The sequence below is a fragment of the Emydura macquarii genome, unplaced genomic scaffold, assembly GCF_026122565.2.
Source record: "Emydura macquarii macquarii isolate MOO-44397 ecotype Brisbane River unplaced genomic scaffold, CSIRO-AGI_Emac_v2 contig_1790, whole genome shotgun sequence".
NCBI lineage: Eukaryota > Metazoa > Chordata > Testudines > Chelidae > Emydura > Emydura macquarii.
The window spans coordinates 19,522,655-19,538,816 of record NW_027131927.1 but is presented as its reverse complement, the minus strand read 5'-3'; the positions used below and the strand labels follow the sequence as shown (position 1 = coordinate 19,538,816).

Sequence of the window (16,162 nt, the reverse complement as noted above, 5' to 3'; positions counted from 1 at the left end):
CCCAGTTTCTAGATTTTATTGTGCCAGAGAGATCTTTGAAAATAGAATAGAAATAGCCTACGATAAAGATGTAACCATATTTGTACTGCAATATGTAGCAGTTTGGTGGGGATTTCTGTCCCAGATATGTTTTGGAAAGCCCCAGTCCCTGACAATAAGTATATTTCTTTCAGTTTTCCTTCTTTGACGTGACACACTGACTCAACCTATTTTTGATAGCTCTAGACCAGAGGTCGAAGGGGGTTTTCAGTCTAGAAGAGACATCTGGCTTGTGTGTTTAGGGACACATTCCATTCTGAAAGCAGCATTAAGTTGTTTATCTAAATAAATACATATGCACACACAATAAAATATTATATGTATATTGCATATAGTGGTCAGTTGGCTGGCATGTGGATAAGATCTAAGATATAAAGTTTGTAGTCTGGTCAAAGGTTCGTGTTCTCATTAACAAGTAACACTTTATGGCAGTTACGTTTGTGAGCCAGGAAAAGTTTTTAGAAACTTGGTGCCATTTCACCTCCTCTTTTTTTTTTTTTTTTTTTTTTTCCCCTCTGCTTGTTCTGTTTCTCTTTTTCTCCACCTCTTTTCTTTTCTGTTCCTTGTAAGACATGAGAAATGGGAATCAGGAGACCTCAGTTCATTCCCATTTTTTCACTGCCTTGCTGTGTGACCTTGGACAAGTCATTTTTAACCTCTTTATCATTTTGGTACCCCATCTGCAAAACGGAGATTATGATATTTACCCAACTTTGTGAGATTCATGGATGAAAAGCTCGAAGTACAAAATAGTATTTTTGCCTTTCCAAATGTCCGTTTCCAAATGTTGCCATGCAAATGAAGGCGATTGTACTGCTTATGAATTTTTCAGCTCTCACTAAACTGGAACAAAACACTATAAATTAGCATTGTTGGAGACTTCAAAAAGACTGTATCCGATTTCACACTGGTGCAATTGAGAAACAACCCCACTGAAGTCAGTGGAGTTACACCAGTGTAAAACCAGTGTACCTGAGATCTGAATTAGGACCAGTGTCCACAGTGTTTTATAGCTGGCCTTTAAAACTCTGGCAGTGCTGTTAAAGGTTCCTGCTGCTCGCAGAAGAGCTTGGAAAGAGAAGCATAAACAGGGAATGAACAATACCCAGGAATTCAGTGACACTTTTTTTCATTCACCCAGTAAAATACTTTACCTGAATTCAAGATACGAAAATTTAGTAACATTGAGTTACAGTGTGTGTTGTCTAGCACAATTGCAAACTCAATGAGTAATCTATTGAAGTGATAGAATTATGCCCTCAGAGGCAGCACTGCTGCCCACACGCTGTAGCATCTCAGCTGTACAGTTGAGTTCATATGTATTCTGCAGTCATGTTAGTTAAAATGTCTAGAGTTTTAAAGCTTTCCCAATAACATCCAGTTCTACAGATGTGCACGCCTTGAAAGAGCATCCAAGAATAGGCAACTGTGACCGTTTCCTACACGGAGTTAGATGACTATTCGCAGAAAATAGTATTGTCTAACATATACGAGGGCAGATGCAACCGGATGAACCCCTTCCCAGCCAGCCCCTCTCTTAAAATGTACTGTGATGTACTGCAATTCCAGTAAGATCCCTGTTTTATACACAGGCTGATATGAGGCTGGTGATCAGTTCACTATCTCCCTGCACTTGGGGAAAACTGGAAACTAGATCAGCATCTCCACTTGGAGTAGAAAATACAGCCACAGTAATTACATGGACCTTGGATTATATTAATATATTTTATGGTAAGAAGGGACCATTATCATCTAGTGTCACCTGTAAAACCGGTCTCCTGATTCCCAGTCCAATGCCCTCTCCATCTGAACCACTTGTGCTTCCCTGATAGAGGGGATGCTTACTCTTCAGAGGAGGGATGGGGAAAGGGGATGTGTGTGTTTTTGTTTTTTTTAAAGGTCTCTCACCATTGGTTCCATAGAATCTGTTAATAGAGGTGCATTGTTAATGTTGTAGAAGCAAGAGCACCAGAACAGTCTCTTACTGTAGGGCTGGTGTTCAGAGGTGCCAAACAGGAGAAAGCAGGTTATAGTGGGAGTAATTAAAGCTTTTAAATAGCAGTGTTAGTCTTGGTGCTGTGTTATACATGTCCTCACAGCTGGGTCCACGTACAGGAAATCAATGACTAGACAGCTATTCTCTTCTCTGTAGGTTCTGATACTGCTCTGAGCATCTCTCAACATAAGGCCATGTTGCTAACTGTAGTTCTCTGTGGGCAGTTTAAAAAAGGCACTGAAACTGTTTTAGAGAGAGTGTGTAAACATACTTTAAGTGCATCTCTCCAATGTTGATAAACCCCTGTGAGAAGCCGGTAAGAAGCATTTCTGCCCTTAGTACTCTGGATGCTTTCCGTGTAGCACACTGTTTTGAGGTGTCTCAAACCCTGCACAGATGCCTTCTGGCTTCCTGCACCCTGTGCCAATACCTGCATAGGCCCTGATCCAATGAAGCACTTCACCATGTGCTTAACCTTGCAGGGTTAAGCTGTTAGTGCATAGCCATATGCCCACACATTGAGCTCCCCGTGCTAGTGTTGTGCCCTACACGAGGGGGAGTGGACGGGCCCCTTAGGCCAACTCCCAGGCCTGTGCTCCATGTGCAATGGCCGGTGTGGGGAAGAATAGTTACTTTTGCAGGAGCACCTGGAGATACGCATCCGAGGCAGCTAGCAGGTAGTGGGGTGGTGGGAATGGTTGTCACGTGGTCAGTTGCTTGATCCCGCCAGTACTTTTGGTGAGAGGGCAGAAAGCATCCTCAGCCCTCCACTGACTTCAATCTTGCTGGTGTCCCTAAATCCTCCGTCTAGGGAAGGCCTGTAGAGACATACAGATAGTTCCTCAGCTCATTGTATGTCACGTTGCCCCAGCTGAGGATCTGGCCCAGGGACTCCTTTTTAACATTAAAAATGTCCCTTGGAAAATCACCGGCAAGCCAAACTTGCCTGAGAGCGGAATGCAGTAGGGCTGCTTCAGTTGGCTGTTGCTGTGTAGAAAATTTCGGTGAACACTGCGAATGCCGTGCAGTCTCTAATTTTCCCTGGCATGGGGATGGAGGGGGGGATGTAATTAAAGCAAGAGCAATGGACTGTTATGCTTTTCCAAGCCAGGAATAAGTGTCAGTGATTGGTATGTGGCAACAAAACAAACCACCCTGATGTGTGATGGGGTTAGTAGCGTGAGAAATGTCTAGGGGGAAGTACGTTGGAACTAGGAAGGGACTGATTTTGCTTTTAATTTAACTCGCATAGCTCAAGATATTCTGATCTTGCTGTTTGTTCAGTGTTCTAGCTTACTATATATTGCTTGTGCCATTGGGATTATATGAAATACATTTCTCCTTGGGCATTTCACAGATACAAGATGTGCGGCAGTCTGATCAGCCACTCCTCCACAGGTGGGATTCTGCCCTGTTTGAGAGGAGCAGGGACATCTTTTGCAGTGATGGCAGCTTTGCTTATACATTCTGGCTTTCTCTGTGAAAATAGTGAATTTTCCCTATCTCCATGTGAAGAGGCGTAAACTGACGGCTCCTTCAGAACTAGAGATCTTTGGAACGCTTCTATAATTGAAATTAAAGGTTATAGTAGAGATGCTTATTGGGCACTATTCAGAAAAGAAGTAATCATTTTCACACATGGCTTTTCTGAAGCTGGATTTTTCTTTTTAAGCAATACAGTACTTATTTTGTGCATGTGTCTAAAAGCATTTTCCCCCAGCAGCCGCTGCTTCATATGAAAGTCACCTGAGAGTCTTTTCCATATTGCCTGGAGATATTCTGTTTGTTCTAGCTTTATGAGAGAAGAGATTAGATACCGCATCTGCATATGAGGGGCAAAGTTACCATTGACTATGTGGGACACTGCTATTTCTTGAATTTGTGGGCTTATATATTAAACCTAAATTCTCCTGTTTATTCCAAAATTCAAATTTTAGAGCACAAGTTCTATTAAAGGTGATCTATTGTTGGGGAAGGAGTTAGACTTGTTGGATTTCTTTTGTTCCTTTGTCTATTTTCAATACACATATACACCCATTCCCATAGTACCTGAGCACCTCACAATATATTTATCCTCACGTGATTTTTGGGAGATAGGAAAGTGCTACTATTTCCAAGGTACGAGTGGAGAACCTGAGTGCTGGAATGGGTGCTTTCTTTGCTCTTAGTTGAAGGGGAGAGAGTGTTGAACCTCTGAAAAGGAGATCTTTCCTCTCAACTGTTTTTGGTGTTTGTTAGCAGGTTTAACTGTAGAGTTTTAAACATTTTGACTAAAAATCCCTCCTTCTCAGTTGCTCAGGTTTCATTTCTTTAGTGGCTGTGATGTCCTACACCTGGTGTCTGGAGTCTCCAGGGGAAAACGAGAGACCTGACCTGAATTTCAAATGTAAAAATATCAGGCAGAAAGGGGAAAAAGGTGAATTTTTAAAATCACATTTTCAAAAAAAAAAAAAAAAAGCCCAAACCCTGTTTGCTTTCCTCTGCAGGCCACTTTTAACCTTTGAATGGAGGTGAATGAGAAATGAGGAAATAAAACTTCTTCAAATTTTGGAATCGGAAATGTTTCTCCCAGCATGGCCTTCCCGTATTGAGCGCACTTCTTTTTTTGACTCCCAAAAATACTTCACAAAACGAAAAACGTTCCATCTAATAACATCTCCCCATTCTGGAGGTTTAAGAAGAAAGTGTCCACAAAGTCCAGCTCTTTCACTTTCTAATATTTTAAGACTGAATTTGTCTCTTCACAGCTTCCTATCCAGTTGAAGACTGGGCCTGGGCCTGCCTCTCTGAGGTCTGTCAGAAGTCCTCTTCTCAGCATGAGGTGCTGAGAGGCAGAATCCCAGCTGAGGGAAGTGTCCTCTTCCCCCATCACATCATATGGACCCAGCTTTGGGAAGGGATGTGGCCAGAGACCTATAGCTTAGGGGATGGTTCGGGGAAGTGTCACAAAGCTGCTGTGTGTTTGGCCCACAGAGGCAGATAGACACATGGACTCCAAGTTACTGTACAGGCAAGTGACTTCCCACTGCCTGCTCCGTTAGGGACCTAGCTGCAAGGGAGACCACTGATTTGTACTGCTGGGGAATGTGAGGGGGCTGATGAGACCCTGCCTGGTTGTACAGAGTTGGAGTCACAGATCAGCAGGGTAGGTACCTCCTTCTGAGCAGTTAAACTGCCAGGGCATGCCTCCTGTCAGCAATGGGTGCAAGAACCTCCCCTTCCTCCCCCCTTGTACACCGCAAGAGGAAACACTGCAGAAAGCAACACTGCTGTTTTATTTTCAGCAGTATTTATTTTTCGTCTCTCCTTTTGCCTGTGTAGGGCCCAGGTCTGTTGCCATTGGAGCCGCTGGCAAAACTCCTGCTGACAGAACTGGGTTAATATTCCAGCAGTGATTAGAGGTCAAGTTTTTAAAGTGTGTTTGGTTTCACATTTGGAGCTTAACATCCGGATTTGCCCAGATACTGCATTTTCAAACTAAGCCTTTAAGCTGCTTGGAACCCTTTAAGTCGACAGTGCTGTCCAAACCTGGTTGTGGTTATGTCTCCCTTTGTATAATTTGCTTTGTTCTAATAAAAAATAGCACCAGATAAAAGGCTAGTGGAATTCATTCTGTTGAGAACTCTGTCACTTTTCATCTTTAGGTGTTGTTTAGAAGTAGGCTTAGTTATAATATTTTTATTTGGTGTACAATCTCATTGTCACAGTAACAATGTGATATATGTTCCTTATTGTAACATCCAGTATTAACATGCTGTTCCCCCGTTTTTCTCCCCATGTAATCGTTCTGTTCCCTACCCCACCACTACCAAAACTCTTCATTTTTTTTTTTTTTTTTTTTTTTTCCAGCAGAGTTACTAAATAAATTACATGACAACTGGCATTTCCAGAGTGAGTGAAATTCTGACCCCAGTCAACAGGAATATTGCTATTGATTTCAGTGAGGCCAGGATTTCACCCTTACAGCCTAATGGCACTGGTTAAAATGATATAATGTTATAGAAATTAATATATTTACTGCCTCTCCAAAAGACAGATTTATTTTTTAAAAGGTACTGTTATTAGCATGTTTTGCTTGTATTACAGTAGGGCCCGAAGATCTCAACTGAGATCGGCGCCCCACTTATGCTAGATGCTGTACATACACCTAATAAGAAATATTTCCAACCGCAAAGATCTTGCAAAGACTTAAACTTGTGTTTCAATTTATGCCTAGTAAGAAGTGGCATACCAAGAAGGCAGTGAGGGGGTAGGCCCTCGGTCGCCAGCTCTTCACGACATGCAGTGGATGGGAGGTGCCGGCCCCTCCAGCGCCCCCACCTTCTGAACGTTGTGAAGGACCAGGCTGGTGGCCACCTCCCCCAGGCCACGGGTGGAGCAGCGGGTAAGTGGGATGCTGGGCTGGCCCTTCACAACAGGAGGGGGGCGCAGGAGGTTGAGGGGCAGCTGCCCTACGTGTCGTGAAGGGCCAGCCCAGCCATCCCACCCCAGGCCGGTGGTGTGGCTGCCCCATCCGAGCCGGTGTCGGGCTGCGGGGCTGGAGCAGGAGAGGCGGGTGCTGCGCAGTGGGTGAGTGTGGGGAGGGGAGTGGCGGAGCCAAGCCTGCATTTGCAGCCCCCCCAAGCCTCATGCCTCTCCCCCCTGCAGGTACAGACCTCCCCCACTCCCCAGGCAGCTGCGGGGTGGTGCTGGGACCCCTCCTGCTCTGTGCATCTGTGTGTGTGGGGGGGGGGGGGGGGGCACAAATGCAGGCTTGGCCCGTGGGCGCCGGAAACCCACAGTACACCACTGCCAGTGAGTGGCCCTTTTGGGTTCATTGTAAAGCTCATGCAAAGTTGTTGTAGGATCGGGGCCTAAAAAACAAGACCGAGTGGGAGACAGAAAAAATATTCTGCAAAACACTTAAGCATGTACTTAACTTTACATATGTTAAGGAGATTGACAAATTAAGGATCACTTGACTTCAATGAGACTTGGGCACATGTGTAAAGTTAAGCAGATGACTTACCAGTGTTACACCTAAAAGCTGTGGCAGAGCCAAGCATTGAACCCAGTCCTTTGCCTTAACTGCACCATCACGCCTCGCTCTGTTTTCTTAAACATTTGTAAAACATAGGCAATGTCTCAAAGCCAATAACTGTTTTAGCCAGCAGTGCTTTGAAAAACACGCATTTAAAACCTAAAGATCCATTCACAGCAATTTAAAACAGTCTTTGAGAAGCTAAGTGAATTTTAAAAATAAGTTGCATGGTTTTTGTCAGCACTGCAACTACCTCTGCAGAGAAGTCTCAGACGTGGTTTTGGCTTTTAGTGGCTCAGCGAGATCTGACCCTGTCAGCAGTTGGGCTGGGCAGATTAACTGAATTTTGAATTTGAGCTGAGTTCTTCTGAAGATTTGACTTCTAGTGGAGGTGCTGCACTGTTGCTGATTCCAGCCGCGATATATGGGGGATGTATCAAAAGGGCTGGTCTAAATACAGTTTTTATACCATTTTAACTATATCCTTTTGAAATTGGTATAGATAAATTAGTAGAGCCCCGGGATCAACACAGTTTTACCGGTATAAATGGTATATTAGTATAGATTATTCCCATAAATTTAATAAACTATACCCGTAGAAAGCATCTTTACACCAGTATAACTAAAGCCCCTCTAGGGGATGTACCGATTTAACTGTTTCAGTAAAAAAATTAAAAAATCATCACTCCTCTAAGTGAAAATAGTTAATTAGCACGGTACAAAAACTGCGTACACCAGGCCTCAGGCAGAAGGTTTCATTATAAGGCTGGTCCTTTGTACATGCTTTGCTCTATTAAATTATCTTACTGTTTTTTAAACAGGAAATATATATGGAATAGGCAGCATGCTATTGAATGCATTAATCGCTTTCAGAGGTCTTGTTGACTACTGGAATAGAGATCTAAATTACCATTATCGCTTCAATGGTGTGTGTTTTTATTTTTTTTTAAATTTGTTTTCTCCTTTCTCCTTCCTGCTTCTGCTGAAAAGGAAAGCAGCCCACAACAACTCAGCGTAGCATGGCGTCTTGTTTGTGCAAGCTGTTAGCTCCCTTTGCCACAGTGCCTTGGCAGCCAGCATCTGATTCCACATTTTGAAACCACATTAGCAGCAGCGTGAGGGCTGCAGGGCTCTCAAGGACACCTTCATGGTAGAAAAAACACACCTGATTGCTGCTCTCCCTTCTCGCCCGGCAGGTTAAAATCACCAGAGTTGAAGTGGGAACAGTCACATGCCTCGAAATGCTATGCAGAGCAACTGTAAATATTTCAGGAGAGGAAAATGAGGCTTGGAGTGCAAGCAGAACAGAATGTTTTAATGGTCGTGCCAATGATTACTGTAGTTAAGGTTGAAATGTAACTTCTGCCATAAACCCTCATTTTCAGTTGCTCGTGACTTTAGCCGGCAAGCTCTTGTGAGGCTGAAATTTTCCATTCGTGGGCAGAGTTTGGTTGTTTGAAATCTGTTTTGGTGTTTTCGAGTTCAGCAAGTATATGTTGAATTTAAAACCAAAACCGAAAAAACCTCGTCCTATGTGTGCTGCGAGCAGAAGTTGTGTGCGTGCCTCGTTCCTGTGGCTTAGTCAGTTGTGTTCAGAGTGGGCTTGTTTGGTATGGATTAGAGAGATCTTTAAGAAAACTGGAGTCAGGCTTGAAGGCAATTGGGTGAGTACCTGGGAAGTTAGGAGTGCTGAGTTTTTTCCCTCCACCCATGTGCCGTACAGTTTTTCATTGGTTGGTGGTTAGGGCAGGAGTGCTGCAGAGTGCTCTAGCGTGGCCCGAACTTGCAAAGGCAGGCTTTTTCCAGAGACAGGTTTTCAGAGGCAATCAGGTGCCTAACTCCCTTTGTTGCTCTTTGAAACTCTCACCCGAAAGTGCAGAAAACCTGACCAACAAGGGATATTGAGACGTTGTGGGGCTGCTGGTTCCAGGAGTCCAGGTGGGTTAGGGAAAGAGACTTTGGGCTGGGTCTCAGCACTCCTGCGCTCTGTTGCAACCTCCCTCATGTTGATGATAACCCTCCCTTCCTCATGGACCCCTCACTTAATGCAAAGCTCAGCCGTGATCTGCTGATGATTCTCTTTGTGTCTTGGGTAGGTGGGGGAATAAAAACCCACCCCACAATTAAGTGGGGGATCTGTTATCCAGACCACTGGGACTATAGAATCATAGAAATGTAGGGCTGGAAGGGGCGTTCAGCAGAAGGGGCAGAAGAGGGCAGAAGGTTCCTTCCCCTGCGCGGAGGCAGAACCAAGTAAACCTAGACCATTCCCACCATGTTTGTCTAACCTGATCTTAAAAACCTCTAGTGACAGGGATTTCATATGCAGGAGTGCAACCCCTGAATCACCTCTGGGAGGGTGAACTTGGACAAGGAGGTTCAGTACTGCAAGTAGGAGGCCACACTGCTGATGCCCTCCAGAAGTCCACATACTGCTTGTAGTCTCTTGCACAAACTGATATGTGAATGTCTGCCCAGCTGCCCCTCTCACCCTGGGCTCAGGGCCTCAGACAAATGGGATCTGTGAGTATTCAGTGCCTCTGGAAATCAGGCCCCGCTATTGCTGGGTTTTAATATGAAGAAGTGGATTGAGGATGGTGGGGAGGAAAGAAGCAGCATGCGTGTACCTTACAACACCTGCTGTGGTTAGGGCAAACATCAGGTTGCACTGATTCTTAGGACATCTGCCAGATGATTCAGAATGTTGATCAGAGCAATGTATATTAGACTAAATATTACAGGAGTGGATTGTTTTACCTTGGACTTGCGGCCATATATTTACCTAAGCCTTCATTTAACTGGCAGTCTGGAGAACACTAGGGATCTACCGGTTACCACTGTGGTAGAGCTCGCCTTGCATCGTGAACATAATGAACTGGAGATGGCTGATACGCAAGGGGTTGGTGCTTCACCCCTGCAGCCAAGAGGCATAGAGTATTTCAGGTTTTTCAGAATTCCCATGATCAGGAATGGCAAGGAATTGGTCTGTTAATAGAGTATTTTTATCCAAACAGCTCTGTAAATTGTTAGCAAGTAAATCTCCCTCTCTAAATGAATCTAAGCCTTAAAAATGCCCTTTATAACATTTTTTTTCCAGTGAGATAACTACACCTGACATGTTACCAAATCCTGCAGTCGCTGAGTTACTGTAGGGTGTGAAATACTAGGGTCATAGTAATCAGAGATGGAAAAGACCAGCTTGATCATAACATTCACCCCTCTTGCCAGCAAAGAATGAAGCAGCATGGCAACTCTCCAGAGCGTATCTTAAAATGAGGCCAGGAGGGAACCATTGTTGCAACAACAATACAACTATGTTACATGGTTATTCTAGCTATCCTGAGACACTTCCAATGAGGCTGAATGATAATTGTTCTTTTTCAGTTCAGTCAGACCTCTATTATCCAACTGAAAAGGAGGAGATCAAATTATTTCAGATAATGGGAAATAAATACGTATCAGTGGACACAGCCTCCTTTTAGATATATGAGGTTTTTGGGAAATCAGGTTGTGACTGTGTTCTCCGCAAGCTAGTAGAACTTCATTAAATTTCATGGGCGCATGCTTTGTCTTCCCTTTTACTGTGTGAGGTACAATGTGTCTTGGGCTTCCAAATCATACTTCAGTGACCTGCAGAAGGTTGTATTTGTTCTGTTTGGGCTTTCTCTGTTTAAGCTTAAACTAGGATAGAGGAAGTATTACTGTTTAGATAGATCATAAAAGGCTGTTCCCTAGACACATTAAAACACAAGCCCCACCAAACAAGGTGGTACAGAGCTGATGGTTGGCGGTGGGAACAAGCTCTTGGAAGTTAAATAGGTCTGAATTCTAAGTTCTTGGTGGGTGAATCCTTATAGTAATTGAGGGGGGTCACTGCAGGCGTAGGTGTCTCTCATAGATCGGCTTGGATAGGGGCTGTAGTGCTTGATCCTGCAAGTTGCTGAATGCCCTTGATTCAGAGGGAGCTCAGTACTATACAGGATGTGGCCCGTGGTTACCTTAAGGAATAGATTTCCTATTTGTTGAATTGCATCATCACTTGGATAGTGCTGGTTTCATATTTAACAAAATTTATTACATTAAAAAAAATGCATCACTTAATGTAGCCCTTTCAGCAATAACACTAACTGATTGAAGGGTCTCCATTTTCACACACATACGTTTAGCTAGCAGTGTTCTGGGGCCACAGTCTAAATGTTTATCCTACATTTTTGCAGACATGCTGCAGCTTAAGTCTGCTAACTTCTAATGACATGGGCACACCCACAAACCAGGTCAGGGGATGTCAATATGACCACTAATAGCAGCAGTGGAGAGTGGCTTCAGGCTGTGTGAAAAGCATTCCACTCTCCAACTCCTCCGCAAACATCCACACAGGGCATTGTTTCTGCATATGTTAATATTTTGCCTTCTCTCAACTCACTCAGCATTCAGATTCTGGGTGTATGTGCAGTTTGTTTATTTTTTTTTCCCAGCAGGATGTAGCCATTTCTCCAGCGCAGCGGGATGAGGTGATTCAATGGCTGGCCAAACTCAAGTACCAGTTCCATCTTTATCCAGAAACACTTGTCCTGGCTGTCAGTCTCTTGGACCGGTTTTTAGCCACAGTAAAGGTAAATAATTTAAGGATTTGTATCCTCCAGTGGATTTATACCACCAGCTCATGGCTTTTGAAATAATTCTCCTTGCTGCTGGGCCAAATCCAAGCAGGCTCGATGTATGAAAGAATGTACTTGCAATTTACACACACCATCATTCCCTTACCTGTAGGATGCCTTAGATTTCAGATGCTGAACCTGATTAGTGTCTTTAGCATATCACTCCCAACTATGCCTGAACCATGCAGCAGGGTCTGTGGAAACCTCCTGTTATCATTAGAGCACAGTGGGGTCCTGGTCTATGACTAGGTATGCTATAGTAATACAAATAATAATATATTGTTTTCTGGACCAGTTTCATTTTTTTAGATAATGGGACAGATGTAAATCAACACAGTTCCATTGACTACAGTGTAGATCTGTCAGCTTTCCTCAGCTGAGGGTCTGGCCCAGTTCTTATCAATGTCAGAAATATTTTCTCTCTTTGCTGTTCTGCCGGATTCCATTGACATGCTGCAGCTCACTAGTTTAACTGAAAAGAGGAGAATCACTCCACCTCTTTAGAAGCTGTCCATATTCTTGCTGCCTCTGTTAACCTTGTTTGAATGTTGAATTAGGCTCACCTAGGCATTTGTCTTCCAATTTGTATCCAAATATTGCCCCCTGCAGGTGGGAAAAAGAGGATCTCAGTAGAAATCTTAATGCCGCCTCTGACTTAAAAAATACCAAAAAGCACATTGCAATTTGTCTTAAACTAAATAGACCCTGAAATGCACCTGCCTTCCTGGTAAGCCCTTTCCATACTCATCTGTCCCGTGGAATGACACGGAGGGTCTGTGTTCTGTTATCTTTATTTTCCATAACATTTAATGGAGACACTGGGTAGGTGTGAGTTTGTACCACCTGGAATTGCTGTTGCCAAGGGGCTAAGAATGGAGGAATGCTGGGATGGCAGTGGCTTAGTGAGAAGCATGGCAACAAACAGGATTCATAGATTCCGAGGCACCATTGTGATCATCTCTGCTGACCTTTTATATAACACAGGCCAGAGAATCTCCCCAGCATAATTCCTAGAGTAGGAGGTGGTAGCAGAATGTTTGGGATGGCTGGTGCCAGGCTAGTGGTATGGAGGAGAGGGCTTCAGAAGCAGGGTGATGCAGGTAGGAGGCAGGGAGGGAAGTGTGGAGGCTTTCAACACCAGGAGCCTGATCCAAAGCCCATTGAAATCAATGAGCCATGCCTCAAGGGGTGAGTCTAGGGGGAAGGCTATGTGAAGAGGGTAGGGCAAAAGACGACACCTAATACAGTGAGGTCATGGCCCATGACTAGGGCTCCAAGGTGCTGCAGTAGTATAAATAACTATAAAAAGAAATCCACGAGATTCTCAGTGAAGGCCGTGAAGGGAAGAGTGGCAGGCCCAGCAGTCCTGCTATATTGTCAGGTGGAGTGGAGATGTGAGCGTGCCCATAAGAGGAGGGTGGACACACGAGTTTAAGGAATAAAATTCCACAAAACTCATTAAAATATTTTAAAAATCAGCCTTTGAGGCATACGTGGTGCTATGACTCATGGGCCCTGATTTTGTGCTGTTCTGTGCCTGGTGCAGTCATTCACAGCTGTGCCGAGTAAATGCAAAGTGGGTCTAAAATGCCATCGAATCAGAATGGTAGCGCTTTGCAGCTGCTCTGCACCACTGGAAGTGACTGTACAAGGTGCAGGGCAATGGAGAATAAGGGCCTTGAGTTCTGGAATCTGGCTTGTCTTGCCTTTGGCTAATGTAATCCTTAATTCTGTTTGCTCTGTTAAACTCAGTTCTCAGTACATGTCCAGTCTCCTCTGTTTGTGAGTTTAATCCCATTATAAACATTGTTAAAATAGAGTTATCCAGTATATTCTACTCCATATTTCTACCCCTGCGGTTACATCCTTAACATAGTTTGCCACACTAGAGTGCAAATGGGATCTAAGTCTTCACTATGGTGAAATATTGATCGTGCATAAACTACAAGACACTGAAAAAAATTTGTTTTAAAGAAATCGTTATCTAACCATTGTGATACCTCAGTGATTGAGTCAAACATTGAATAGATAGATAAACATATTACTGAAGCTCCTAAATAGCTAATACCCCTAAGAAATGGTTGTGGTTTCAATATTTCTGTAGCAGTCAAAGGCTCAGACTGCTCTATAGAGGCTGCTACTGAGAAATGAAGTGGCATAGACTAGGACTAAAAGAAACTCCATTCTGTACTTCAAGGAATGCTGAAAATAGAAAACACTGAAAGCAGTTTGGAGAGGAGTTTCAGTGAACATTGGCTTTTGTTTTTTTGTTTTTGTCTTTTCCCAGATATAGCACTGTTCATTCAAATGTGTCCTTTTTCTCTCCCCACTGCAAATAAACTCGTCCTTATTCTTCTTGCACTTAAACCGGATTTACAACAGGGTAACTCCATTGACTTGGGGTTACTCCCGATTTACTAAAACTAGCATGAGAGGAGAATCTTGTCCACAGCCTGGGATTTTTATACAAAGACAGAGAATAGCTTTCCTTGAATATGAATGTGCCTTGAAATAGTTCATACTATGCTATCCTATTGCCCAGCCATGCTCTTGTTCAGTCACATACCAGCGCTAAACAATTAATCCCTGAACAGAATTACAGCCTTCGTTTAACTGTGTGCCAATAAATAGAGAGCACAGAGAGTGTGGTGTGGGAGCCAGAGCAGTGTGACTGGATTTTAATACTTTCTCTCAAAAGGGCACTGATGATCTGCTTTAGTTTAGAGCCCAGAGGATGTCTATGGGGCAAGGGGGCGAGAGAGAGGGACAATTTCTATTAAAATATTTTTTCAGTACACATTGAAACTCTCCTACAAGCTGTCTTCAAAGCCTCCTTTTCCATTCTCTACATGCAGTGAGCTATCTTTAGCCCTACCCTATAACACTTTGTGCTACTCGGGCAGCTTCCAGATTCTTGGGAAAGTTTTTATGAAATAAAAGTTACTGTTTTTCACAAATCCCAGAATCCTTTCATCTTGTTCCATTGTGCCCTTCTCCATCTCCTTCCATTCAAAGATATCAAAGCACTTCACAACTTTATTTAAGCCTCTCCACACCTCTGTAATGCAAGGAAATATTGTCCCTATTATACAGATGGGGAAACTGAGGCATGAGTTATTGTTGGCCTGATCCAAAGCCAGTTGAAGTCAGTGCCCCTAAGTGATTTCGCCACAGTCTCGTAGCATATCTCTAGACATCCTGGGACTAGAACCCAGCTTCCTTTTGAAGATGGCAGTTGTTAAGAAGGTCTTCGGGGAGATTAGATGTTGGTCTCATGCAGGAATGGCTGTCTGATGGGGAATAAAAGCTTTGGGTTCTTCTCTCCATTTTAGTAAGTTAATATTAATTGGAAAGGATTTGCCTGCCTGCCACAAAAGGGACCTAAGTTTGTCGTAGAAACGAATAGATTTTATCTCCGTCCTGGTGGCGTACGCTAGTGTAACGGATTCAAGTCGTGTCAGGTGATAGTGGGTGCTGTACAATGTGTGGAATGATGCTGTGGATTTAGGGGTTACTCGCTGAGGTCTCGGGGAGAGTTACCCAGGGCCCTGCCTACAGGTAGCATGTAGTTATGATGTCGCTGGAGCAGAGCAGGGAACTCTGGGAGCCTCTGTCTGCTGCCTCGCTTTTCCCCACTTGCACCAAGGGAAAATGATTGGTGGCAGCCCTTTACCTTGTGCCGATTACGACCCCCTCTGTGCCAGCTCAGCTCTGCTGTGTGGGGCAGGGGCTAAATCAAGACTGCTCCCACTCCCCCTGGCAACCCCATGGAGGCTGCTCCTTCCTTCTGTGCTGTCTCCTGCTGTGAGTACTTCTACTCCACCCCGCCTTATCTCCTTGTATGGGCATGTCGAACAAACCGCAGATTCACCCTTACTCTCAGCGGTACCCGGAGATGCTGAAACAAGGATAGACCCTCCACAACTACTTCAAAGCCAAAGTCCAGACTTCAAGCACACACTGGAGTTCTGTTGATTTCAATTGATTATCTGTGTGCCTAAAGTTAAGCACGTGCTTAAGTGCTTTTGCAGAATTGAGGCCCGTAACAAGGGTTCTTCGAGTTCTCTTAGAGTGACCAGATGTCCTGGTATAATCAGGGACTGTCCCGATATTGGGGCTTTGTCTTTTATGTAGGCAACTATTACCTTCCCCCCTCCCCGCCCCCGGTACCAATTTTTCACACTTGCTATTTGGTCACCTGCTAGAGTAACCTCCGCTCCCTGTGCCCCAGCACGCCGCTGCTTGCTTGCTTAAAACATTTCACCAGAAAGGGCTCAGCTGCCCTTGGGGGACCCTCATGGCAGCACTGCTGCAGTAAAACACAATTCTCTCAGTGTTTTATACAGTATCAGCACTTCAGCTCTCTCTTCTTCTGTGCGTCACGTCTAAGCCAGGTTGTTCTCCAGGCCTGGTCCCCAGCTGGTGGAAATGGGCCTGGCTCCATTGAAG

At 44.2% G+C, this 16,162-nt stretch overlaps 1 protein-coding gene across 6 annotated transcripts in view; it reads left to right on the top strand.

Annotated features, from left to right (window-relative positions):
- CCNI (cyclin I) overlaps positions 1 to 16,162 on the top strand; it is a 41,545-nt gene that overhangs the window by 20,245 nt on the left and 5,138 nt on the right. For 2 of the 6 annotated variants that reach the window (XM_067557068.1, XM_067557065.1), the window contains one exon: positions 11,534 to 11,668. In XM_067557068.1, the coding sequence (XP_067413169.1) occupies positions 11,534 to 11,668 (135 nt within the window). Of the gene's footprint in view, positions 1 to 8,572; positions 8,720 to 11,530; positions 11,669 to 16,162 lie in introns of those variants that run through there. The other 4 variants (XM_067557066.1, XM_067557064.1, XM_067557063.1 and 1 more) reach the window with 3 other exon arrangements.